Here is a 25,767-nt window from a genome sequence, read left to right on the forward strand (position 1 = left end):
TACTTTCAAGGCCTCCCCCTCTCACCCCCCTTTTCTAGAGAAACATTTCAATGAAATACTGATATATTTGGTATGGGGACTGTGAGAAATTCTTTTCCCTTTTTAAGGTTATTTGATGGGAATTTCCATCTATGTAGCTACTGATTTGACAAGAAAAGGAGGGGCAAGCAGCTCTGGGGTGGGGTAGGGACCTGTTCTTAGTAAACTCAGGACAGAAATTGCAAAGACCTAGTGAAATGCAAATCGAAGCCCTAACTTTTCTAAGTCCATCATCTTTTTATGTGTTAATTCCAGAAGGCTGAGGTAGGAACCAGACCCTGGGTATAATATATACCCTTTGGTTGAACATTTGATTTTTATTGAAGGTAAGATTACTTCCAATGTTGTCCCCTTTCCTCCCCCGAGAGTACACCCTCCTCGATTCGCGATCTCGTACCCAGTTTTCCAAACGCGCCAAGGGCACCATTTTGTTTTGTTCCCTCTCACATGCGCTTGGGATGAGATCAAAGTTTTTGTAAAATATTTCCGATATTATGGCTGCCGAGCTATTTGGAAGGGTTGCGTTCCGATTCGTTGGTATATCTGTGGGTCTCGGAATGGGAGGACTTTTAATCTACAAGAATGCAGCCGAGGTTTTCCCGCAACAAACGTGCAAGCGGATAACTGGTCTTAAAACTGAGGAGGAGCCGAAGACTTACGTTGAAGTTCCACAACGTTGGAAAACGCAGTATAATGAGGTGGCAAAGAAGCTTGGCTACGAAAACACGGATAAGATCTCCTTGTTTGTCAACCGGGGAGCGTACCCGATCTCAAGCGGCTCTCCTCTTCTTCCTAATGGTGCTGTTGTGGGGTTGCCAAAATGGTTTCTTTTCGAGACCGACCAAGACATCGAGAAGTCTGGAATAACGTTCCAAGGAAGAGACATCAAGTGGGATTCCGAACTTGGTGTTATGATCAAGGAATGTTTGATCCCTAGCGACGATATGATAGCTTTTGCGATTGGTCATGAACTTGTCCGCATCCAACGATTAGATTACTTGGCCATCAACTCGGTCTTGGCTCCAACGTGGTTGTACTTAACATTTAGGATTGTCACTGCGACGCCTAGGTTTTTGAAACTACACGCAGTGTTAGATTTACTCCTCAAGGTTATTCTATGTCGAATGAGCTATCTCTACTACAAAAATACAAATGCAAAGCTCTATTACAATGTTTGCTTTAATGCAGACGAGCTGTCTGCTAAGTGTGAGTCAAGAATGTTCCAAGGAGGCTTAGATTTCTTCTCCAAGAGAATTCAGCTCAACCTCATTCTACGAAGATTGCATGGACAAGATGGTAAAGACTTATATACAAAGGAGGGAAATGAAATTGAATCATACATGTACCCACTGTTGACAACCCGGCTTGAGAAGTTGAAGTCCCTTCAAGGAAATAGTACAGGTATGACACCCATGTAAAGATATTTAATAATTATTAATATATTATTTATTGTAAATGGTTTGAACCCAGGAGTCAGGTCATAAGTATGTAAATGATCATCCAGGTGAGTGTAGTCCTGAGAAGGACTGTTTGTGGTGACTTTGACTGACGTTTGGACAACCTGAGCGGAAGTCATCTTCAGAGTCAAGTGAATTGTGGAACATCAGTAGGTGGTATATATGTCTCTGATTGTTAACATGATTGGTCAATGAAGTCAATAACATCTCAATTTCGACATCTCAATAACATCTTGACTTTGTTGACCAATCACGTTAACAACCAGAGACATATATACCATCTACTGACTTTCCACAATTCACTTGTCTCTAAAGATGACTTCTGCTCAGGTTATTGAAATATTAGTCAAAGTCACCCCAAACAGTCCTTCTCAGGACTACACTCACCCGGATGATCATAATTTACATCCTTATGATATTTATTATTTAAGTTGGAGGTGCAGGGGTATAGTGGTTGTGGCTCTCAGTCAAGTCCTGGGGTGCTTTCATTTTAGCCAAAATTTTGGTTCAACCAATTGAAATGCAATGGAACACGCAGATCAAACGGAAATTTTCCGGAACAAATGGATGGCCTTTGTAGGTACTCCATTTTTTCTGTTCCAACCACCAGTCATTTGGACTAAACTTTCCATTTCCACCTTGTGCCATCAATGTGCCATCACATGGGATGGCAAATTTTGGAATGAATGGAAAGTTTCTGGAGTTTCCAAATAAAAATAATTTGTCGCTCAGTGGGAAATGCCAAAGTGTGGTTATCCCCTGCCTCCAGCATTTGTCAGTCCATATTTGTCATTTTGTTCCTCCCCCCCCCCCCCCCCCCAATGGTAGGTATTTGGGGTGGGAAAGGCAGTGGGGCATTTGTTAATTTCACTATCAATGGGAAAATAGTTTTTACTTCTTGAGTAAAATGTCTGTGTAATTTGGTTTCACGAAGAATGAACTGCATATCCTTATCAAAAGAGAGAGATGATCTGTTCAAAAATTCATGTATTACTATGTTCTACGGACCCATCCTTTCCCCTCCATCTTAACTCATCCAAGTATTGCAGGTGAAGTTGAAAGGAAAAAAACTGTTTCACTTCCGGTGGGATACAGTACCACTCAAGATGGGAGACTGGGGATGAATGGCTGTGACATCAATACAGGATTGCTACTTTTGTGGTTTCTCAATTCCTTAGTTCTTTAGTTGTGTTTAGTTGCAAAACTAGCGTTCCTGTATTGATGTCATAACCCCTCTATCCCCAGTCTCCTGTCTTGCACAGTATTATATCCCAACCAGAAGCGAAATATCACTTTTTTACCCATCTTAAACCCGAGGAAGAAAACTTGACAGGGAAAAATTTTTCAATTTTCATACAAGAACAACATGAAGATTTGATCAAGCAAATAAAAAAATTCTGTCAGTGTTAGTTGAGACTTTGAATTTTGTGGTACACAAGGACAAACATTTCTTGTTTAATTTTAGAGTCTAAAGATGCCACCAGTGACAAGCAGTCTACTGACAGTAATCAATGAAGATGGATCCCTGTTCATGAATTTATCATTTTTTTACCCATTTCTGAGGAATTTAAGTTTTGGTCTTTTGTTATGTTGTATCATCTTTTCACACAGTTCAGTTGTACATTAAAGATATTAAACTGAACCATGCTTTTTTAAATAATTTCTATCTGGAGTTTTTGTGATATTTTGTTTAGGTTTTTTGTAGCAGGTGAAAAGATTTTTTTTTTTTTGGTGGGGGGGGGGCTTAGTACAGAGCACAGAGCATGGTGAGTACATTGAGTCTGTTTGTGTAAGATATTTTTTTTTTTCACTGAAGTTAAAAATAAATAATTTACAATTGAAGATCCTTGTGCAAAAAAGATGTAAGTGATGATTTGACCTTGGCATCCAAATTTCTCTGAAAATACTCTTAGTTTGGCGTGCCATACAGATTTCATAGCTCAACAAATTAAGCCCACAATCTACAATCGTCACGTAAATGGCGACTATTGCCAAAAGATGGCCCTCGTGCGCGCTGCTATCTATGGTAGCACTTACTTCATTTATTTCGTGACGTGATTACTGAATTGTCTTATGAAATATCAGCTGAGTCACAAATTCTCAACCAAACCTTGAGGGTCCTTGAGCAACTGGGGTTGAGCTCACGAATTCATCAAATTTCATAAGGTGAGTATATATTTTTAAATCTTTAAAATGCACAATGGTCGAAGGAAACTGAGCTTGTGTTGTAATTTGATTTTTAGTGTGCGATTAGGTTTAACTTTTTTGGTGGAGTATAATGCCCTAGCAGCTTTTATAATTTCTGATCAGGCTTTTTGTTACCTTTTTTGTTGTTATAAATTGGAAATTTTCAACTCGCTTCACCGTTCTTGGTGTTTTCCCTTTATAGCGGAACGTCTTGTTGCATTTCCAGCCATTTCAGAACACGTGTTTTTCAAAAGCATGCCTACCTGACTAAAGGAATAGCGACCGATTGATGCGCCGATCAATTCAAAACTTCAACATCCCCTCCCTGAGCACTGACCCTGGGCATTTGAACTTCCCCGCCGGGGGGTGGGGGTCATAAAGCCATTTAAGTGCCAGACGTCCGTCCCCTGTTCATAATTTTCGGACAGACTGATGTACAAAAAGTACCGTCTGATAAAGATTTTTTTATTGCCGATATTTCCTTGGATAATCCGATTACAAGAATTATCTAATAAGTCGCAATGATAGTTTTTGACGTTATGCCGGTGTAAAATATATTCTCTTCTGTTACAGTATCTGAACAATGGAAATTTCTAGAGGTTGTACACGGAAACCAACATTTGTTCCGTGATAAGTGTACCATGACTTGTCTTGGTTTTACTCAATTATTACGAGTTTTCAACTCTTTTTTGTCCAAACAACTGAAAACCGACTCGTACTGAGACGGATCTTATGTCAGACGTTTAAAACATCCGTATTTATAGACTGATAAATTGCCTCTAATCTGGCCGCATAATCAGTATAATTCACAGGGAAAACAAACACTCAGTAGTTAATCATCTCTTCAGTTTCAGAGTTTTAAAAATTGTTTCTCTCACAGAATAAAGTTCAACTGGAAAATCGGAGAGTTCTTTAACTAGAAACCCACTAGCGGCTTAAATACCTCATCATGTTATCGGATTATTCGTATCATTAAATTAACTGAGACGCTGATAAATTGACCACTACTTCCGCAGTTCAATTGGCAGCGAGTAAAGGTCAACCTTTGAAACATCCCCCGGATTTTGTATTTGCGACGGTACGTTTGATGTTTTGCCGCTTTACCTAACAGCAGTTAAGCTAAGCTACACCCTCATCAGCCCTATAACTCATACACTAACAATTACGTTAAAGTAACGTTAGAAAACGACTTTATTTCATGAGACGAGAGTACATTCCCCGAGGTAATGAACTCCTGGTTCTTAGCTGATAGGCTCCGAGAGTTCTTTCAGCACTAACACTGAGCACTGTTTTATTTCATGAAATAATTTTTGAATTTTTTTTTCTCTAACGATGAAAACAAAGCCTAAAGGCTATATATAATTGCTTTGCACTGACATAGCTACATAGGACATGACTAGATGAGTAGTGAGGTTAAATCTTGCCAGGCATTTCCTTGGGTAAGTACAAGGGATTTTTCCTGTCCCCGGGTGGGAGGGTGGGGGTGTATTTCACACGGTAGGCTATACGGGAAAGCCATGCCCCAAAGTGATGCATTTTTTAACCTCGGAGAATATAGAAGGGTAACGAAATTAAGATTTTAGTATAATAACTTGAGTTCCTGTGTGAAGCGTGAAGCCGGCGCCGGAGACATCTAAGATTTGGCTGAAATAGTCATTTATATTACCATTTCAATAGTGAATATGGTCATTCTTATTAAGGGGGGACTTAACGTAAACGCCATTTTACCGCACTTTACATAGCTTTAATGGAAATATCTCGTTCACGTTTCAAGCGATCCAAAAACTCTATGTTCATCCCGTAAATCTATGTTGTGGGGTGTTTTGTGAATTTTGGGGTGATTTTAAGGAATCGACGTGTGGATTACTTTAATTTATTGCAGTAGAATTGAGGAAAAAAGGATTTTTTTTTCTCTTCCAACAGTAGTTCAGAATCGGCAACGCCAACCAGAAAAATGTTTGAAAGTGTCCGTTGAACACAGGAGTCACACCTGTACAAACTAAGATTAATATCAAACGGTTTCTGTACTGGTGATGTGTAGACACAAAAAAATGAATGATATTATACAACAAGAGAGGATGAACACAACAAAGGAAGTTGTACCGCACGTACCCTTAACATTATTAGAAATTCCGCCGGTTTCAGCCGTTTAAAAAGATATCAGACACAGGGCCGGTGATGAGCTCTCTTGTGGGTGATCTATCGCCTTAACGTTCGTCTTCCAGCATATCCTCTTGTAATCCCATCTTAGACTTCTAGTTTGGCATGTTGCAATTAACCCTATGACTCCGATGGACTCCCTACCATTTGAAACAGGAAAAAGGATCCCGAATTTCATTCTACAAGGTTCTGAGGAGACAAAACACTATTACTGACATGAAAGTACTGACGACTAGCTTCAAATCGTTTAAATGGCTACACTTTGGGGCCGATTGCCTGACAGACTCAACGGTTAGAACCATCTTGTAAAGCATAGTAAACAGCACCACAGGAAAGTACTGCTCAGTAGCTTTCATTTGAATGGTCACACTTTAGGATTTTATCCACAGACTCAAAAGTTATAGAGTCACCTTGTACAGCAAAGTAAACATCACCACAGAAAAGTTCTGCTCAGTAGCTTCCATTGGTCACAATTTAGGATTTCGTCGGCAGACTCAAACGTTAGGGCCACTTTTTGCAGTATAATAAACAGCACAACAGGAAGGTATAACTCATTTGCTTCTATACTATATTTCTTCGTTATTCGAACATTCGTGTAATACGCAATTGATTATTTCACCATGGAAATTGTCTCCCTTAATTACTAAGCACACCTTAGAGCTTCGTCTACAGTTTCAAATAAAGTTAGAACCACCTTGTACGGCAAACAATACCACAGGGATCAATACAGTTCATTTGAATAGCCACAACTTATGATTTTATCAACGGATTCAAAAGTTATAACCACCTTGTACAGCATGATAAACAGCACCACAGGAAAGTACAGCTTAGAAAATGAAGTTTCGTTTGAATTGTCACCCGTTATGTTAATTCACGGATTTAGCAGTTAGAACTACGTCAAATAAATGGGCCAAGGTTCATCTCTAGGAACAAATGCTTTAATTAGTTAACGCATCGCTTTTTGGGGGTCAAATCCTAGAACACAGTGCCAATAAAAATACTTGTCTGCGGGAGATAGCGGAATGGGGGTTACGAACGCACCTAATTTGTAAGATGAATACAGACTTGCGTAAGTCAACGTTGGATTGAAGCCACCAGGCTATTCAGATGAATTTCTAATTTAGTTTTTGGTAATATTAATAGAAGGTCTACATTTCTCCACTGTGTGACGGAAGACTTTATGAAACCTTTCATTTCATTAAAACAGTATACAGCTGTGGTGGGTGGCACTTTCGGAGGACCCGGATCGTCCTTTAGAAATACGAACTTATCGGCTCTGTCTTTAAATAACAAATGAACACATATTAGTCATATTAAAAAGTAAAAAAATCGTAGATCTAATTTACCACGAAATTCAATTCCTTGCTCTTGAGAAATGAAATCAGATGAATGTAAGAATAGCATTTGGCAGGAATGGCCTTCATTTGATATAATATCTACGTCATGTTGTTGACCCTGGAATTACAAAGTTTATACACTGTTCATGAGGGCAATTTTGCAAAGACTCCTTTCATGCAAAATAAATGTGATGGTGTACATTAGTTAATTTTGCATACTGGCACAGTAAAGGCAGTTTTTCTTGCAACGGAGTGCCTCGCAATTTTTGTTGCGACGCAAGTTTCATGAATCGTTGCTCAGTGTAACATGCCCTATCTCGCAATGTTCTTTGTTGCCGCAACCGTTGCGAAAAGTAGAAGTCGGTTCTCTTTCGTGCAATGGTGACTGCAACAAAAACATTACGAAACAAGTTCATTTCAGGGAATGTTACACTACACTTGTCTGCGGGAGATAGTGGAATGAGGGTTACGAACGCACCTAGTTTGTAACATAAATACAGACTTGCGTAAGTCCACGTTGGATTAAAGCCACCAGGATGTTGAAAATTTTCTAATTTAGGTTCTACGCACTTCTAATTTAGTTCCTAATTTCTAATTTCTAAATTTAGTTTCTACGCACTTCGTGTAACTTGTGCCCAGTACAAAGGCCAAACGCCGGAAATTCAGGAAATTGCGAGGCAAGTTGCAGGACAAATCGTAACTTTATGACATTTGTTTTTGTTTTCTCTTTAAAAAAAATTGTGCTTGGAAGTAGTCTCTTTTTTAATCGAAATGAATTGTAAATAGGTTTTAATAGTTCTTTTTTCTACTTTTAACTTGTAAACAGCAATTTGTTTATTTTTAATTATTATTGTTATTATTATTATTATTATTATTATTATTATTATTATTATTATTATTATTATTATTATTATTATTATTAAGTAATTCCATGGCGAAACGCCAGAGTTTCATCAGTTAAAACACTTCAGGTGTTTTAAGAGAGAAAAATGTTTGTTTTTCGCATCTGTGGCGTGCGGCCATAAACCTCCTCATGCAGGACGATAAAAATATAATCGCCGGTTAAAACAAAGCGATATAAAGGCCTTAATCTAATAATCTTTCACCCAGGTCGTGTTGTTTTTGCATTCACATCAACAGGTAATACCACATATTAAAGACTTGTCATTCCGAAATGAAGCCGGTTAACATTGTTTTGAGAAGACGTTTAGTGAGTTTATTGACGCAATCATCATTCATGTCAGCTTTCACAGCGTGTAACGATAACGGGCACTAGCCAATGAGAATCAAGCTTTGCTGAAATAAAAGGTAGTGTAACAGTGATCGCTTTTTCAGATTCAAGTGCTGACCACATTCCGCTTTTCGCAGAGCCCAAGAAAAACAAATCGCACCATTTTAACAGCACAGTTTTTGATTGCTATAAAGGAAACAACTCAACCTCGGCTTTCATCGAAAAACTCCAAGGTAAGTATTACTTTCTCCTCGTTTCTATTTTTTTTCGAAGGTACAGGCGTTCTGACAATGTGTCTGATTGCAGTAGAATTGTGTTTTAAACTGCACATAATGATATGACTAAAAAACGCACCAATTCTTGCTAAATTCCTTTCTCCGCAAAACGACTGCGTCGTTCAGTAATGGCTTCGTTTTTGCATCCATGTAAAATTTGGTTTTGTGAAGATTATGATTAAAATCAATGCTGGAATTTTTTTGAACATACCTATCTCGCAATTCCGAAGTGCTTAGCAGTCCAAATAGAAACTTCGGTTTCACACACGTAAAATGTGTGCGCTACTGTTAAACTTTATTGCATTAATTTAATGTGACACTTCTGCCTTAACATTTGTAAGGTGTTTTCGCCACATGTAAGAGCCCATTACCGCCCTTGCCATATGTGAACTTTTGTTCTCGTCAAAATGTTCTACAGGGCTAGAACTAAAAGGTCTAAGGCGACTTTCAATTAAATTCTAGTTCTGCACATCGTCATTGCTTGGCTGTTTTGCAGGGCCCGCACCGTGTTCCATTGATGTAGAAACAAAGATTATTCTTCACGACACTGGGCAAAGAAGTGCTCTTAGTATATCTAACACACCCTCTTTCGTTCCTTCAGAACCACACACCAGCTTCCCTGTTAAGTTGAAAACTTATCACGAAAGTGATGAACCTTTAATTTTAAACTTTCTTCACGTAAAACTAGTTTGATTACTGTAAACTCCTGTTGAGAACCAAGTCTGCCTTACCGCAGAGAAAAGCGACGTTTTGCTCCGAAAAAGCGCGAACTCGCCTCAGAATTTTCGCGGAAGGAATGCAAGATTTTTATCGGGACATTTCTGGCCTGACTAGTTTTACATCTCATGAACAATAATGCCAAAATCACCTTTCTGACATATTGCAGATTTAATTAGCGTAATGATCTTCGTTGGCATGTAGATCTAATAAAATGTTATATGGATACTTTTGGTTGGAGTATAGGTGTATACCAAAATAATGAAACCTTTTCAGACGACGAAAGATTTACACTCAAAAATTCTCAAGAAAGAAGCATTTTCCTTCTAGAATTCGACTTTGGTTTCCTCAATTGCAGCCGAGATATCATCGTTTACTTATGTCTGTCAACGAGTACTTAGGGTTCAATTAAAGCGGTTGCATGAAAAATTGAGCTGAATGGAATACCAGCCTTAATATTGAGGTTAACAGTTTGGCGTCTCTTTCCACAAACAGACACATTTGATGAAAAGATGTTGCTTGTGTCAAACTTTACTTCGTGAAATGTGACAGTCATCATGAAAAAAGTTTGAGGCCGTAGATTATTATATTGATGGATGCGTTGAATATGGCAAGCGTTTCCAATTGACAACATGTGTTGCCAAAGTGTCTGTGAATTTATTCAGCTATCAAGTGATTAATTCACGCATCCCACATCCACTTTATACCTATCGCTTTTATGATAATTTATAATTTGTATGCCGGTGGACTAAAGATCCAAGGTTTTTGTCGTCAAGAAACAGCTGAGTCTAATCTGCTTAAATTGAAGAAACAATTATATTTCATTCGATTTGAGGGGAAGTCCGCAGGAAGGAAGCGGTTTTCATATCTCAGCTGGATTCTTGAATATAAATCACACAGGGACATCAAAATCGAAGGAGAAATAAATCAAATTGTTTTTACTGATGAAGAAGATCTTCAGAAAAAAAAGTGTATGGCAAATGTCATATTACGCGTGCTACTAATCGAGTTCAGAGTTGTTTGTATAGAGGGGTCATGTGAAAAATCATCAGCTGTGAAGAGCAATACCAGGAAATTACAGGGCAAGGGGTTTCATTCTATTTTTTCTAGAACATGTACTGTACCATCAGTATTCAGGATCATGTCGCTATCCTTCAAAAGGCCCCCCGTTAACAAAAAGCTGAGCTCATGATTTAGGTCAGTTGCTTTCTGACTGAAAACGTTAAAATCCTTTGAAACCTTAAAAGAAGAATCTGGACTGGATCGAGGCATAGCTGACGTGAAATGACCTGATACAAAACGGTGGTACCTGTTCATCTCTATTTTTCTCAATGGCCATTAATGACTTAAATCGTTGAAGCAAACTGAATGTAAACATTTAAGAATTTTCGGAATTACACTTAAGATCTCCATTCGCCCTATAATTTAGTTTCGCATGACAGCCGGTAATAGTTCATGACAAGAGAAACATTTTATTAAACAAGTAACTGAACAAATGAACACCGGCCGACATCTTCCGCAAAGCGGACACTCATTATAGAGGATTGCTTGTTGCACTGAAAACACAATTAGCGAATAATATGTTTCTCGAAGGCAACTAAACTAGAACAATTTAAAATTTGAATCCCAACTATTAAAGAAAACAGCGCACTGCTTCCGTCAAACGGTCCCATAGCAAGCCGGATGTACTAAACTGGCAAGTATAAGCTTCTATCACCTTTCATATCCGTAAATTTTTCTTTATTTTTTTATTTTTGTCTTCTGTAAAACTCGTTTAGGATATTGTGCATTTTGAAAGCTGAAATGGAGATTTTTAATTTTAGGGTTGTCTGTCATATTATTGTCAAGTGATTAGCGAGATCGCGAAAAGCTGAAAGTAATTTTAGGTATTTGAAAGCCAAACATGTTTTTCCCGTCCCTTAACACCCCCCGAGGTTTTCTAATACTTTTAGCTGGTTTTCGAAACTAAACGATCATCAACCCAAGCAGCAAGGCGCGCACAATCCTAACTACATAGATCACTGATCCGAAATTTCACATTTTGTTGTGGTTAGAGTGTTTGATTGGGAGGTCCAGTTGGCCACCTTCTTAAGATTGAAAACAACTTCTTCAATCATCTCAACTTGCTATAGCCAGTGGTTGCTTTGGCACCTACATGAAATCTAATTTTTTTGGTCTATATCCTTAATCACAGCGAGCCGATTAAACAGCTAGAATCCCAGCGCCAGATGTAAAGAAAACCAGATTGTAATTTACTCGTCGACTTAATTGGCATCTTTGGAAATGGGATATGGTTAGGTACAAACCCCTGTAATTTCGCCCCCGCGATCCAAACATTCTTTGATCATGAACACAGTGGGACGATTTTAACTCATTGTCTATGATTTTTGTTAATTTAAATTAAAAGTGCAGTTTTAATTTAATCAAGATCGACTAGACTTATTTAAGGCTATTCGGCGAATTTACGACATTTAGTTGAACCAGTTGATATCAGTTTTAGGGGAAAATAATTTTGACCGCCGGCTTGCGTCCTAGACATAACAGGGTCTTATTTCAATGAATATAACTTTACCCACATTTTCAAAACACCCTTAATTAAATTTTGTGTTTCAGTGCTAGACAAAATTAGGTGTTTATGTGCTTCAAAGCCAATTCATTTAACGTCGTCGCTATTGTAATGTATTGTAAAAGCTCCGCTTAATTTTGTACTGGGTCACTTGCAGTCGTAGGATAAAAGGCGCAACCGTGTTATACGGCCCTCAAACACAAACACCTTTAAAGAAGCGAAGACAAGTTTTTTTGTTCAGAGCCAACCCGGAGACTTCAATTAGACTATTTTAGCCAACAGCTGGCGAAAACGACTTACGGTGAACTCAGTAAGATTATTTTTTTGCACAACGTCGGATTTATTTCCTGTTTTGTCAGGATATCTTAGCTGAACAGGAAAGCAAGAGGACCAGTTTTGGCAAAGGTAAAATGAATTTAAGCATTTACATTTTAAAACTATCATATCTTTAATTCTAGTCTTGAAAGGATACATTGCATTTAAATGCATTACTTTTTAAGGCATCGATTGCGCACAAAGCTTATGTTGAAACTTAGTCTGGTCGAATATTCAGTATAATACCTGATTTCCAATTATGATTCTAACTTTTGAGTCGCAGAACGATATCCTCAAATGCGACCATTCAAATGAAAGCTACTGGGCAGTACCTTCCTGTATTATTGTTTATTAGGCTGTACAAGGTGTTAGTTTTAAGCTTGTCGATGAAAATCTTAATTCTTGTATTCAAATAAGAAAGAGTGTAATTGTTTTGTCTATTATTCAAATAAGAGCAATTGATGAACATTTTTCTTGGTTGTTCTTCAGTTTTTGGCAATTGAAAATTTAGTTTAAAAAATTGACGGTGTTTAGTTATTCTTAGAAAAGAAGCGAGTTACATTACAGGACTATTTCCAACGAAATTTAACTGCATGGACATCCAAATTAATTGTCGCTGTTGACGAACAAAATCAGTTTGTGTTTGATTTCGCGACTACTTGAAAAATTGAATTTATCGAAACTTCAACTTGATCTTCACATTATTAGAAATTCGCGAAAAACGTCTGTGAGGATATTCTAATTACTCATCGAAATTGCTGTTTATTGTATCTATGCATGGAGTAAAATAAGGGCACTCATTATCGGCGCATGTGCAATGGCGTGAACTCTCGACTCCCACGTTTGAATCCCGTTTCCATTATGGTTGTTCTTAGAATGGATACTCCAAAACAAGGCTGGACACCTTATGGTGTTTACACAATGTAGTATTCTTAATCATGATAGCCCTGATGTGGACGAGAACAGAATCCCATTCGCTAGGCAGGGAACCGAGAGAATAGAGCTCCATTTAGGCAGGGAACACCCCTTTTGGTGGTTTATCACTGATCAGTACACTATTTAGGCCTAAGCACTGATTTAAACAGCTAGCTTTCATTTGTTGTCATTGTTAACTCTTTGACATAAGTTAAAAATAGCCATTTCAACAGCTAGCCCTCGTTAGTTTAGTGGATATGGATAGGATATATGAAGTAAATGACCAGGGTTTGAGGCGTATACTATTTCTCCTCGTGTTAAAGACCATTTTATGAAATCCTTCAGAATTTACATTGTCTAGCTTGTCTCCGCTGCCATATGTATCAATTCAACAAAATTAATCCAACGCAGATTATGACATTTTTGTTCCCTGTTTATATGCTCCTGTTAACGTATTATGGTACGTCAACTGCTCAGTGACAGATGTTGCTGCTTAAACTTTAAGAAGAATATCAAAGAAATGCAGGTTCAGACGAACCCTCCACCACAAGTAGTTTTTACTTGAACCGTATCAAGATGCACTAGCCCTGAGTCCTCTCCCCGGGTGACTACATTAGTCCCCTTCTGTCCCCTCTCCTCCCCTTTAAAGCACGGCCTCAGAAACGCAATAAGGAGGGCCGCGGAGGGCCTGGGACCTGATAAGAAGATAACTTTTACTTAATTTTCTAACTTTGTTTTACAGAAGGAAGATGTCATTTTCGTTTTTTGCCTCAGAAAAAAATTAATTTATCGACTGTAAGCCTAAAATAGGGACTGAGATATGACAATTTTGGTGTAAAAGGTGCCACCAATTTGACCTACGACCGCGCCCAACTCTGAGAAGTACGAACCAATACCCCCCCCCCCCTCCCCACACATACACATGCACTCAATGAAACCACGCTCTGTTAAACGTGAGAGAGTTAAAAGACATCTACTGATTAACACTGAATGGATTTTTTTTAAGCTTGGCCAAATCAGGGAGTCGATCAGCGTCTCCTTCATTCACTCTTTCGATGGACAGTAAACTGAACATGGGTTTTAATCAGTGACCATATCTGAAAATGGTTGTTAAAAAAGACAGTAATTATATTTCCGAGCACAAAATAGGATTAGTAAAACGTGGTGGTTTGACCTTGTTACATCGAATGAGATCGAGGGAACTGTGGCTTGACTGGTGAAGGAAGTTATCAGCATTTCAAGAAGGGGGCGTGAGATGTTTTGTCTATAAGTCTGGTGACCACCAACGTGTCTGATCAGCATCTTGGTTCCCGTATCACGTATCGCACGAGCACGCAAGAACACATCACGCAAATTATTTTATCATTACAAATGATTAAAACGAGACGCCCGTAAAGTATAAATCTATGAAATAACACCTCTATACAAAATTCGTCCTCCATAATTTGATGATAAAGTGATAAAGTAGCAATTTTGATCTCCTTGTGGGAGGTGAAATACTGAAAATATATCTGTTATCTTTGAAGTGAATAAAATTATGCACACTGGACAATTAGCGAAAATGAAAAATTGCATAACATAAAAACCCAAACGTTCCTTCCGCAAAATATTGAAAACAAGCAACACATAGGAGTAAAGCAACTTCCCGACGGCTTTCGTGAACTTTAGAGGTCACTCACTCCAGGCCAAAACTGAACCGAGACACAAACTCAAAAGTCCTGATTCCAAGTAATTTATCGTCTAGTAAAAACGTTCAATAAAGATGTCAGTCTTCTCTGTCGACTTCATTAATTTAATTTTTCTTTATCATAAAATGTTACTTTAGCATCATCGTTTTCACTTGTAAAGAACTGGATTAATGTTCATTGATTTTTGTTCTGGGAAGCTGGTTGCTTTTGATTTCGCTTTTGTCAGGAGCAAGACGTTGTTTTTTGTATATCTGTATTAAAACTTTACGACTATGAATTATTACAATATAATTTCTAATTAAGTGCGATGCAAAATCAAACCAAACTTAAAAAACGCTTAAAATTTTACATAAACACCGAACCTTTGTATCTTACATTTTTTATACCGCTCCAAAAGCAAACTGAAACATGTTCATAAATAAATGATTAAAACGGCTCAGTACAAATATTAGGAACTTTCAGTACAATTTACATTCTTACTACTCCCAAATAACGCACATTCAATTCTATTATAGAAAAAACGCCGTGTGAGGATGTTTTAATAAGAAAAATCTTATGCCAGTTGGAAACCTTAATATTGAACACATGTTTTGTGGTATTTCTAATTACATAAACCCTCCGACCAGGGTAAATGGTTCTAGATCTCCTTGAGATACAAGGTTCATGTAAACATTAAAATGGACTTGGGAAAGCCAAGGATTGTTCAAGGTGAAACAGAACTGAATATTTTGCGTTTTCAATTCGATAGGATTAATTCTTCTCCTGTTGTGTCAGGCTTGACACCTTTTTCTTTCTTTAAAGTTTTTTGTAATAGCGTATGTGTTTTGGGTGTCTGCAAGTGTAACAGTTTGTATAATTTGCATATATTTCTATGGAATAGTATCACATGTGATAATATAAAATAACCTTTGTGCAAAGAAGAAAAACAATTATCTTACCAAAAAAAAAATCTTAAATGTTGTTCAATGCAAACAATACAAAGAAAGAGAAGGCAAAAAATCACGCATTCCTTGAGATATTACATGATATAATCATGATAATACTACGAATTTGTGGACCCATGACGTCACACAGCAGGTGGTTCAAAACCTGACAACCACGCGAAAGTTAATTTCCTTAATCCCTGCCCATAATTACCTACGATTTTTTCTTTTATTGCTTTTAAAACTATTTGCTTGTAAATTACGCTCAGAAAGCCAAGCTATCTTTGAAGAAGCCAAGCTGTGTTAATGTTAAAATATCAGAAACGCAGCGAGCGGCTCGTGCTCATCGCAGAACGTGCGTACTTCCAGGGAAAACATTGATACCTCAGATTATGGGATATCGCAAGAGGGGAGGGGAGGGAGATATTAAATCGAATACCGCCTTACCATGAATGGAACTCAAGTTCTTCAGAACAAAGACGAAAGTCTCATTCTTGAAGCACCCAAACACTTCTTCTTAGTTTAATTTTAGTTTACTAGTGGTTAAACAATCACACCGACTGCAATTTTAGTTCTTTAAAGACATTCTTCTTCTCAGGCCTGCAGGCGTTTTGTCTCAACCCGGTTGGAATATATTTGTTGCATTCCAACATGAAAACCACATGTTCCGGTTCATTCAAAATATAATATCGCCTCCCAGAAAATTATTCAACCGCACACTTATATTCAACCAGGGTTTGGCCACATACTTAGATTAAAAGCTGACAATTTGTTTTAAGATTCATTTAGGCTGTACTGAAACAACACTTGTGGAAATTTCTTTGTTTCAGAATGGAAGCAACCGTCGCCCTGGCAAATAAAATAAAGTAGTGAAATTGAAAAAAAAAGTGTAATTAGCGTAGAAGAAAGCATTGGAGAGCAGTTTTGCTTTCAGCTTTTATGAGCATTGTCTGCGTAAGATAACCACCACATTGTTTTGCCATTAAGGTGATTTTTTGATTAGCTTTCAACCTTTTGTAATGAGTATTACCTTTAAAAGGAAGGCTTTACCGAGGAATTCCTTCATTAGGACTTAATCTTGCAATTGTCTCGTATTTGTTTCCAGGTTTTCTAAAGGAATTCTCTAGTATAAAGGTATGTCTTTGTGACTTTCCTTTTTTACTGTAATTAATATTTGTATATTCCCTTGTCATCCATACAGTAACCTTTTCAAACGCACAAAGTCGACTTATTCAGACGATGTAAGTTTTATCACGTCACTAATCCTCACGGCTTTGTTACTAAAATCATTGTTTTTCCTTCCGATTGTACCCTCTATATCTACCTATCTAAAGTATATACATCTCTTTCTTTTTTCTTTTCCCTATCGACTTTGCTAAAGTTGTCTTCAGACTAAAATACATTACCGAATGTATTATATTCCAAAAACATAGTCTCTCCGGCACCGTCTTGTACAAAAGATTGAATAGACGCCCGGCCGACGCAAAGCGTAGAGGGGCGTATTTCAGCCCATGTATAAAAAAGTTTCAATTATATATATATTATATTGTGCGTTTGCGTTTGAAAACGCAAACATTTCAATGAAGTTTGGCTTTTTGGAATTTTTTAGGTTCGGCGCATGAACTGTGCAGGGATTTGAAACACAACTAAACTACTTTAGGTTACCGTTCGTGGCAAGAAATGAAAATGAAAAGGGAAAAGGAGAATCGCACGCGCGCGCGAGGCGAGGGAGAGGTAAACGATGCCCCTCTCATTTTCCGCGCGCTTCCCTCGCTTTACGTGTGCGCTTGATTACCATCTCTCTCTCCCTTTCTAGGGCTCAATTGAGCCCGCGCTCTCGAACTTACGTCTGCCTCCTGCCAGGCGTTCCTGAAAAGTGTGATTCTTAAAATCTCAGGTTACCCAAAACCGATTAAGTTTTAAATTGTAGATTTGATCTGTCCTTTAGGATGAACGCGAAGGTTGGATTCATGGTTTTGGTTCTAATGTTGCTGGTGGATCTGCCACTCACGTTAAGCAGGACATGCGGTGATGCTGTGTGTAAGGTACACGAATCGTCTTCACGGCCGGTAGACTTCAAGCTTTGTGGCAGCATGATCCTGACATATTACAATTCGATTTGCGCGGCGAACTCAGTAGTGACCAAACGCAGACGCAGAAGAGGTACAACGATAAAATGTGATGCTTCCTAATAATCTCGAGATTAATGACCATGCACGTTTTTAAGCATTTAAGTTGATAGCACTGTTATTCTTGCTTTTTGTGCTTTATATTACTATTGCAATCTATGGTTTGTCCGTATATCTGTTAACTGAATGGTTTTACCGAGGCTATTGGATCCTTGCGCAGTCACCAACTGCCAGTCTTGCAGAGAAGAGGGTAGCTATTGTGATTGCCATATTTGAGAAACGTGATAACAATATTACCATTTACTTTTGACTTATTTTTTGCTAATTATATACTGACAGAGATGTTGTCATTTCGAAAGCACAACTTTGGAAACTGGAGGCATGGTTTGTGAACATGAGCATAATTTTTGGCAAAACTTGTCAAAACTAAGAGCAGTACTATATAGAAGCATCATCATATGCCTGTTTTAGAAGCACAATCTGCCAAAGCCTCACTCACCACCACCTCCCCCCTCCCTATGCTCCCTGGGAGTAACGATAGCTAACACAGTGACTCGACTTTGGTAACGATCATTAAAAGCTTCTCAATCCGACAATAGCAAGGGTCTTTACTAAAGTTTGGAAACTTTACGGTAAATAAGGTAGCTGTTTATCCCTTTCCACACCTTTTTAAGGTTCCGATAGGGGTGTAGGGGGGAGATAGGGGATACTTTGAAGCCCTGGAGCTCCGAGCATTTCGTCGTGGATACCAGAGTCTGCAACCTCTTCCCAGGGTTTTCCTTAGTAAATAGCCCCATAGGAGCGAGGCTGCAAACTCCAAAGCCCTTTTCTCACTTGGAGCTTGGACAAAAATGTTGATCCTTTCTAAATGGAGCCTTGCAGTAATTTTGATATTTCCTTGTTAGGTTTAAGCGCCGACCAGTTGGTTCAAAGCAAAAACGAAGCCCAGGATTTCCTTTCAAGAAGAAAAAGAGGCTCACGTACCAATATTGTGGAGGAATGCTGTGGAGAAATGTGCCGAATGGAGGAAATAAGGGAATACTGCATGTGAATTTAAGTAAAAGCCATCCGGGTTTTTAGAAGCTGACCTTGTATGCTACTTTGTTGTTTATATTTTGTATGACTAGTCAGCGGTCTTTAGCCCGCGCATGCGTGCATGTTTCCTGTCTCAGACCATACACTTTCCTTTACCTTTCCTCTTTCAATAACCCCCCACCCCCCCCCCCCAGAAGTGTCAGTGTTTTTTCTTTATTGGTACTAGTTGTTTTATAAATAAGATCGAAAATTATGATTTCGTAACAGATCACGCGTTTCTATGGTTTAATTCAAGATTTTTGGGACCTTACGATCTACGACAGTGAAATCAACGAGAACATCACAAAAAAACAGAATTTAATGAGTAAAACAATCGCTCTGCCCATGTTTTTGAAACTTTTTGGGTTTTAATCGTCTTTTACAAAACAACAATGTGAAATGACCAAATCCAATTTTTTTTTTATGGAGAACGGGGGCACACAACGGTGAATTTTCCATTTTCGTTTTAACCTTGGATGCCGTTCCTTACTGTTCCAAGGTAGTTTGGCTGTAACCTTCTACATTACACAAGTTGAACGAATTGGAATAATCGTGATAAAGGTTATTAACACAAACTCACATTTTTAAGCGACGTTTTTGTTGCCGTTGCTGTTGTGGTTCTTAAGGTCTCAATATAAACCACGCAAAACGGTTGGCAAATCACAAACCCGAGCAGAGTGAATTTGCAATCTAATGGAGCGTTACATGAACTCTGAATATTTTGTGTGATTTGTTTGGCGAAGGAACTATACGGAAACGTGCGGGAGCTATTACTTTTAGGAAATATCTACAATTTGATTTTAATGTAATTCAATTACTATTACAATGTTATATAAGCAATAGCCTCCATTTGGCGCGAAAATATGCCCAGATATTTGTCCGCGGACATTATCTGTTTCGAGAAGCGAACAGTTTTCCGAGAGCGAAGCTCTAGGAAAACTGTTAGCTTCGAGGAGCAGATAATGTCCAAGAACAAATATCTGAGCATATTTTTGGAGCCAAATGGAGGCTATTGTGGTTATTATCCTTCAATTGTTTTTCGCAACATGTAGCAACGAGCTTGAGTATTTGAACATTTCGTTTAAGAGCAGTTTACCGTCAAAAACGTTTAGAGCGTATGTTGTTTTCTGATACTGCTTTATCGACCAGCAGGTTTATCTCTCCTTCTGTCACAAAAGCAAACCGTTCCCCCATCTTGACATTAATTTTAACTGTAATCAAGACGCGCCTTGAAGTTTTTGAAATTGGGGGATATCACTATGAGAATATGATCGGATATTCCCCAGTTTTAGCTGGGGTATATTCGGTCACGTGAGGCGTTTAGACCAATCGCGCGTGAACAAAAATATTTGATGGATTATAATCGCAGTTAATTATACTATGTTATTCTGTGACAAAGATCTTCAGCAGCCAAGCAGAAGGTTGTACAGACTAACACATCAATTATAATCGGACTATTTAATTTATGAGTTAGACTTCAAAACAGTCCGTACCTTTTATACGAACCCACGCGATCTTGGAAGGGAAAGTCTGGGGAGAGCCGGATGAAGGAAGTCGTACACGCGTGAGAATCCGATCCACGTTTTCGGTGACGCGCGCATTCCTCTAGTTCAGGCCCCAATTGTTCAAAGAGCGGGTAAATTTATCCAGCGGATAAGTCGCTATCCAGCGGATAAAATGTGTTGGTTGGAGTACATTTTATTCGCTGGATAAGGATTGATCCGCTCTTTGAGAAACCAGAGACTGATTGGTTCATTGCGTTGTCTACATTTGTTGCGATTGGCCAGGGTAATTAGTTGGCTTTTGTTTTACGGCGGTCAATTGAAAACAGCTCTGCTATTTCTGTACTAACTCCTTATTATTGGTTGCGTCAAGGCCGTTCAAATTAACCTGCGTTCAGGCTTTCTTTTTTCCTGGGGAGCGCGAAATTGTGGCAGCGGGAGAGTCGGCAGTCTACCTTCTCCCGACCGCCGACTCTAGCGCTTCTACATTTTCGCGCTCCCCCGGAGAAAAAGAACGCCAGCCTGATCGCAGGTTACGTTCAAATCAGCACTAAATCTGACCAAACTATAGTCTGCACTTCAGAGTCACACCTTTTGACCTCCTTTTATGTTTATCAAAGAAGTCCTAAATTTAATTTTGCCAGATTCTGTGGTAAAGTGAAAAGTACACTGATCGAGTAAAAAAAAAATCTGATGTAATGAGATGTAAATAACAAAAATTATAATAGAAGTAAATAATATAATAAAGGTTATTCAAGTCATGATTGGTGTCGCGTATTACGGTATATTGTCCAAAGCTCAATCAGACAAACTTCTGTTCCCCGTTTAACTGTTCTCCAATCCAGGACCCTCTGCACGGTAAAAGATCAAGAACACGCTCATTTCTTCTTCGGGTACCTATTTTTAGTGTCACTACGAAGAGCTTAAAAACGTATTTGTTTCAATGGAATCTTTAAAATAATAGTAGAGTTTTGTTAACAATAACCCTACTGGTGCACAGAAACTACTATTAATTATGTTTGGCTGCGGATGGCTAGGATGGAAGTGGATTGCAACTTGAAAAAATTGGCCAATTTTTTCAAGATCTTCCTGTGTATTTTAGAGAGCAATTTCTTGTTATAAAACAGGTTCTTTGTCAAATATGTTAGCAGTTTTGACCAAAAAACAACAAAATTGCCATGACAGTGTTTGTTTAAGTCCGTGAAGAGATCAGCGAGTTATGCTTAAAGGAACTCCGATCGAGGAAATGGCTGGGCGTGTCCTTCAACGGACTTATCCAAGCAGAGTAGTAATACTTGTAACATATTTTTTTTAATTATTACATAAAGCGCATTATAATATCATTTGTAGTTTGGAAAATGTACTGTGGTACAGATCACTCCCTGGAAATAAAGTTTACCGCTGATGGAGTTCGGGAGGCAGGATCAATATTCGAGTGTGTGTATGTGTGTGCAGTATGTGCGCGCGCAGGAGGAGTGGGGAAGGAGGTTTGGCCGCTTGTGCTTTTGGTTGAAGTAATGGAAGGACAATTATGGTGATTAATTACATTGGCTACTTTCTTCCAAAGGCGTTTATCTGAAGCGTTCCCGAATTATACACTGTTTAAACATTTTAGACTAGGATGCCTTCCAACATACATACTTGTCCTATCAGACGATAAATAGAAGGAATACCTAACCATGATAGTCAACACTGACAAAAGATGGGAAGAATCATATGCAGTTGAAACGCGGCTTTCTCAACTGGCCTTAATTCAAATCGCATGGACTCAGAAAATTTACAACAACGATCAATAGTTAATCGGTCAATTTAATAAATCATATCATAATAAAACTTAAGTCAAATAGTTGTGTATCTTTCCAGCTTTTAACAGTATTCGTGAAGTTCTTCAGTTCTGCAAGTTTCTACGCAGCATTCTTCAACAACATCAGTATATTCTGTGCCCCTCTTTCTTCTTATAGATGACAGGAAATCTTGGGCTTCATGCTTCGTTTGAACGAATAGATCAGCATTTGAAACATCTACGGTGGAGAAAAGAGGAGAGATATTTATACAAGGCAGCGTAAACAGGAGTAGTTCGCCGTCACATAAATGCAAAATGATAAGTGGAGTGGTAACTACTTGGACGAGATCCGCTCTCAGCTTCAGAATAAATTAGAAAAATTCTGTGTCTACTTATTTTCACTTTATCGCAGCATCACCCAGAATGTTCATCTCGACTTTTTAATGCAAACAAAGAAATTCATAAAATCTAGCCACCCCATGTCATGCCCACCTCTTCTACGCCTGCGCTTTGCCCACAACGAACCGTCACAAATCTTCGTGTAAACTTTCATGATATTATCGCCGCAGAGTCGTGGAAGATCCACTGGAATAGCCGAGTTTTCATTCACTTTACACATCTCTCCTCCACATTTTCGGCCCAGAATCAGAGGCAGGTCCGTCAACAACAGAAGGAGAAACGCGGTGAATCCAGCCTTCACTTTCATCCTGAAAGATACACCACACCACGAGTTAGTAGGCCAACACGCAAGAGTGCGCACTACTGATTGACAGCAGACTGTTTTTGTCTCCATCTTTCAATTTCCTTAAATACGTTAATCCCCTTGTTTCTTTTGTACTGAAAGATTAGAAGCGCGCTAAGCATTTTGGGGTTGTTCAAAATCTTGGAAAGATAATAACGGTCAATGCAAGTTTGCGAAATTATCACGCAGCACCACACAAAACCATCACGCGGCATCACGCAAAATAATCACGCAGGAGCTCAAGACCCAGAGCCTCTATCTCTCAGGCTAAATCTTGGAGTCAACCCTTTTATGAGTGAATTCATTTTTTACGGGTCCTAGCGGACCTTTGGAACGGCCACAGTTCAAATAACCAATCAAAGAGGAGCAATGACAATTAAATTGGCATACGTCATACCTTTTCGCGGGGAAAGCATTTCTAAAAATAAACCTAGTTGGGAAAGGGTTGAATCAAGGAATTCATACAGATAGAGGCTGCTATTCATGGCTCTTGTATCACGGTATTCACACAGTCTGCTCCCTTAATTTAATCGATTCAACTCAGACAGATTGCTGGCAATTGGGTTTTATCAAGGCTGTGTCCACACTGATGTGCTTTGAAAACGTCCCGTTTTCGCCTCACCGTAAAGTGCATCAAAAGCTTCGTGTCCACCAATCGTTTTCGCTGGTATTTCGCCCCGTTGACACTAAAACGCTTGAACACGCTGATACGCTTCAAGGCAACGTTACAACAGTAATGTGCGCATGCGACAAATGGACGCACCCGCGATGTTTGAGGCGTTCTGGCGTTAGCGTTTTTCTTCACTCTGCAGCCGGCGTTTCGAATGTATGCGTTTATAGCGAAAACGATCAGCCTTCCAGTTGATCGTTTCAGTGTAGTCGCAAGTCTACAACTCATCCAAATGTGTGCATTTTCAAACGATCAGTGTGGACAGGACCTAAGTTATAGTTATGGATCAGAAAACTTCAAGTTCTCTACTTTCCTGTTGTGCTGTTTTTTAATATATAGTTGCACCTGTATTAAGCGGTCAACCTCGGAGAATTGCTAAGTGATCGCTTAATACAAATTGTGCAGAATACACATCAAACAAAAAAACTCCATTTCATTTTACATTTGGTACCTTAATGTACGATTTATGCCCAAAAAACGTTAACAAAATAACTTACTCGGTGAAGAAACTGCAACGATAAAATGGTATGACAAAGAAGAGAATAGAATAAAAAGGACTAATAAAACATAAAGCCATGGTCCTACAGTCAGTATTGCAAGTCGTTAGAAATTCAATTACCTCGCAGACTATTCGTCACTATCGTTTGAGTGGTTTCCTTTTATGAAGTGACCGTTTAAAATAGGTCAAGACAGTACAAACAGCTCGTTGGGACTTAGTAAAGGGTGACCGCTTAATAGAGGTCAAAATTACAGTAATCAAGGGAGTAATTTTTGGGACTTTGACAACTGACCGCTGGTCACTTATGCTGTTCAGAGTACTTTTGACTTCTTAGTTTTTGGATGAAATCCTAAAGTGTTACCATTCAAATGAAAGCTACTGAGCAATACTTTCCTGTTGTGCTGTTTATTATGCGGCGCAAGGTGGTTCTAACTTTTGATTCTGAGGATAAGACCTTAAAATGTAACGACTATTCACTTGGCAAGTGAATGCTATTGCACTGTACTTTCCAGTGGTGCAGTTTACTGTGCTATGCACGACGGCGGTTGTGCCTTTTAAGCCGAAGGATGAGACATGAATATCCTATAGTGTGAAGGCGTCGTTGGATACTATTGATGCTGTACAAGAATGAAAATGATTTTATCTTCCCAATCTGTTGGTGAATTAAGTTTTTTAAGAGTAAAACCATTCCAGTGAAAGCTTTACAGCAGAATTTTCCTATCGTGGTTTAACTGAGGTGTGAACACTTAAATGAAAGCTGCTGAGCAATATAATATTTTCCTTCGTTCTGTTTCTTTCTTATTGAAGATTTTAAAATTATTGCGATTTCCCACTTCAGCGCCTAGAATCTTAAAGAGTTTTAACTTACCTCTGAATAGTTAGTAATTTCCAAAAGCCTTCCTTTCTAACAAAATGCTACAGCTTGAAAATTACCTCGCTGCTCTTGATTTACGGCTGAACTGTCAGTGTCGCAAAAATCTGCTTTTGACAGTGTATATATTAACTCAAGAAACACAAATTAAAATTAATAATGTAGTAAAACGGAAAGTTTTCTCGGGATCGCAAATTAAAGGCTAAAAGGAAATAGTATTAGTAATTAACAGGAAATAAAAAGCTCCCCAATTGAGCCTTTATGACTCTTAATTTCAAGTGATATAAAATCTACAAATGCAGGTGCAAAATGATGATTTTTTTCTGGGTGGAAGTTTCGGGCCGTATCAACGCAGATAGTTTATGATATGTGGCATTTGCCTTGCGACCACCTGATTAAGTTTTTAATCCGTTTTCACAAAGTTATGACAACTTTTTGAAACCTTATGGTAATTTTTTTTTATTTCAGTCGACCAGCTGAAAGGGAAATCAGCTGAATTTGTTCGCGGAAGGACGCCAAAATATTTGCCAAACATTGAAATAGCATAAACTTGCATGGTCGAGATGCATTTTACTGTAAAGCGCTCATTACTAACCCCTACAGAGCTAAAATTAAAACAACAGGAGAATGGTGAAAAGCGTTATGCTCAATTTTATCTGATTATTAAGATGAACAAAGCAATTTAAT

At 38.5% G+C, this 25,767-nt stretch overlaps 3 protein-coding genes and 1 long non-coding RNA gene across 7 annotated transcripts; 3 read left to right on the forward strand and 1 right to left on the reverse strand.

Annotated features, from left to right (window-relative positions):
• The first annotated feature begins 440 nt into the window (after positions 1-440).
• On the forward strand, positions 441-3,138 carry LOC146488923 (transmembrane protein 177-like). The gene is made up of 2 exons (XM_085112695.1): positions 441-1,440; positions 2,962-3,138. Exons 1-2 carry the CDS (start codon positions 534-536, stop codon positions 3,009-3,011), a joined length of 957 nt encoding a protein of 318 aa, XP_084968821.1. The 5' UTR covers positions 441-533; the 3' UTR covers positions 3,012-3,138.
• Positions 3,139-8,519: 5,381 nt separating this feature from the next.
• LOC146488924 (insulin-like peptide IlO1_i1) lies at positions 8,520-19,808 on the forward strand. Of its 4 annotated transcripts, none has more exons than XM_085114731.1 (4): positions 8,520-8,644; positions 16,916-16,944; positions 17,759-17,973; positions 18,845-19,807. In XM_085114731.1, the coding sequence occupies exons 3-4, from the start codon at positions 17,760-17,762 to the stop codon at positions 18,988-18,990; spliced, it is 360 nt and encodes a 119-aa protein (XP_084970857.1). In that variant the 5' UTR covers positions 8,520-8,644; positions 16,916-16,944; position 17,759; the 3' UTR covers positions 18,991-19,807. The 4 variants fall into 4 exon arrangements, with proteins under 4 accessions (XP_084970857.1, XP_084970865.1, XP_084970873.1 ...); XM_085114739.1 differs by lacking the exon at positions 8,520-8,644 and adding an exon at positions 12,094-12,374; XM_085114747.1 differs by lacking the exon at positions 8,520-8,644 and adding an exon at positions 16,515-16,797 and having other exon boundaries at positions 18,845-19,808.
• A 1,149-nt stretch (positions 19,809-20,957) lies between these two features.
• Positions 20,958-21,279, forward strand: LOC146488925 (uncharacterized). The gene is made up of 2 exons (XR_014865661.1): positions 20,958-21,047; positions 21,087-21,279. It is a non-coding gene; the product is annotated as an uncharacterized LOC146488925 (long non-coding RNA).
• Positions 21,280-22,147: 868 nt separating this feature from the next.
• LOC146488926 (insulin-like peptide IlO1_i1) lies at positions 22,148-25,327 on the reverse strand. Its single transcript, XM_085112704.1, has 3 exons — positions 25,078-25,327; positions 22,791-23,005; positions 22,148-22,536 (listed from the first exon to the last, which is right to left on the reverse strand). Exons 2-3 carry the CDS (start codon positions 23,002-23,004, stop codon positions 22,382-22,384), a joined length of 369 nt encoding a protein of 122 aa, XP_084968830.1. The 5' UTR covers position 23,005; positions 25,078-25,327; the 3' UTR covers positions 22,148-22,381.
• Between the last annotated feature and the right edge of the window lie 440 nt (positions 25,328-25,767).

Source organism: Pavona decussata, unplaced genomic scaffold, assembly GCF_977016875.1.
Source record: "Pavona decussata unplaced genomic scaffold, jaPavDecu1.1 SCAFFOLD_8, whole genome shotgun sequence".
In the NCBI taxonomy this organism is placed as follows: domain Eukaryota; kingdom Metazoa; phylum Cnidaria; class Anthozoa; order Scleractinia; family Agariciidae; genus Pavona; species Pavona decussata.

What these genes read in the sequence shown, in the direction of transcription:
- LOC146488924 (XM_085114731.1), top strand. Translation starts at nt 17,760, where the DNA reads ATGAACGCGAAGGTTGGATTCATGGTTTTGGTTCTAATGTTGCTGGTG. An exon ending in CAAACGCAGACGCAGAAGAG is followed by an intron (nt 17,974 to 18,844) that starts GTACAACGATAA and finishes TTTCCTTGTTAG; the next exon opens with GTTTAAGCGCCGACCAGTTG.
- LOC146488923 (XM_085112695.1), top strand. Translation starts at nt 534, where the DNA reads ATGGCTGCCGAGCTATTTGGAAGGGTTGCGTTCCGATTCGTTGGTATA. An exon ending in CCTTCAAGGAAATAGTACAG is followed by an intron (nt 1,441 to 2,961) that starts GTATGACACCCA and finishes GTTTAATTTTAG; the next exon opens with AGTCTAAAGATGCCACCAGT.
- LOC146488926 (XM_085112704.1), bottom strand. Translation starts at nt 23,004, where the DNA reads ATGAAAGTGAAGGCTGGATTCACCGCGTTTCTCCTTCTGTTGTTGACG. An exon ending in AAAGCGCAGGCGTAGAAGAG is followed by an intron (nt 22,537 to 22,790) that starts GTGGGCATGACA and finishes TCTCCACCGTAG; the next exon opens with ATGTTTCAAATGCTGATCTA.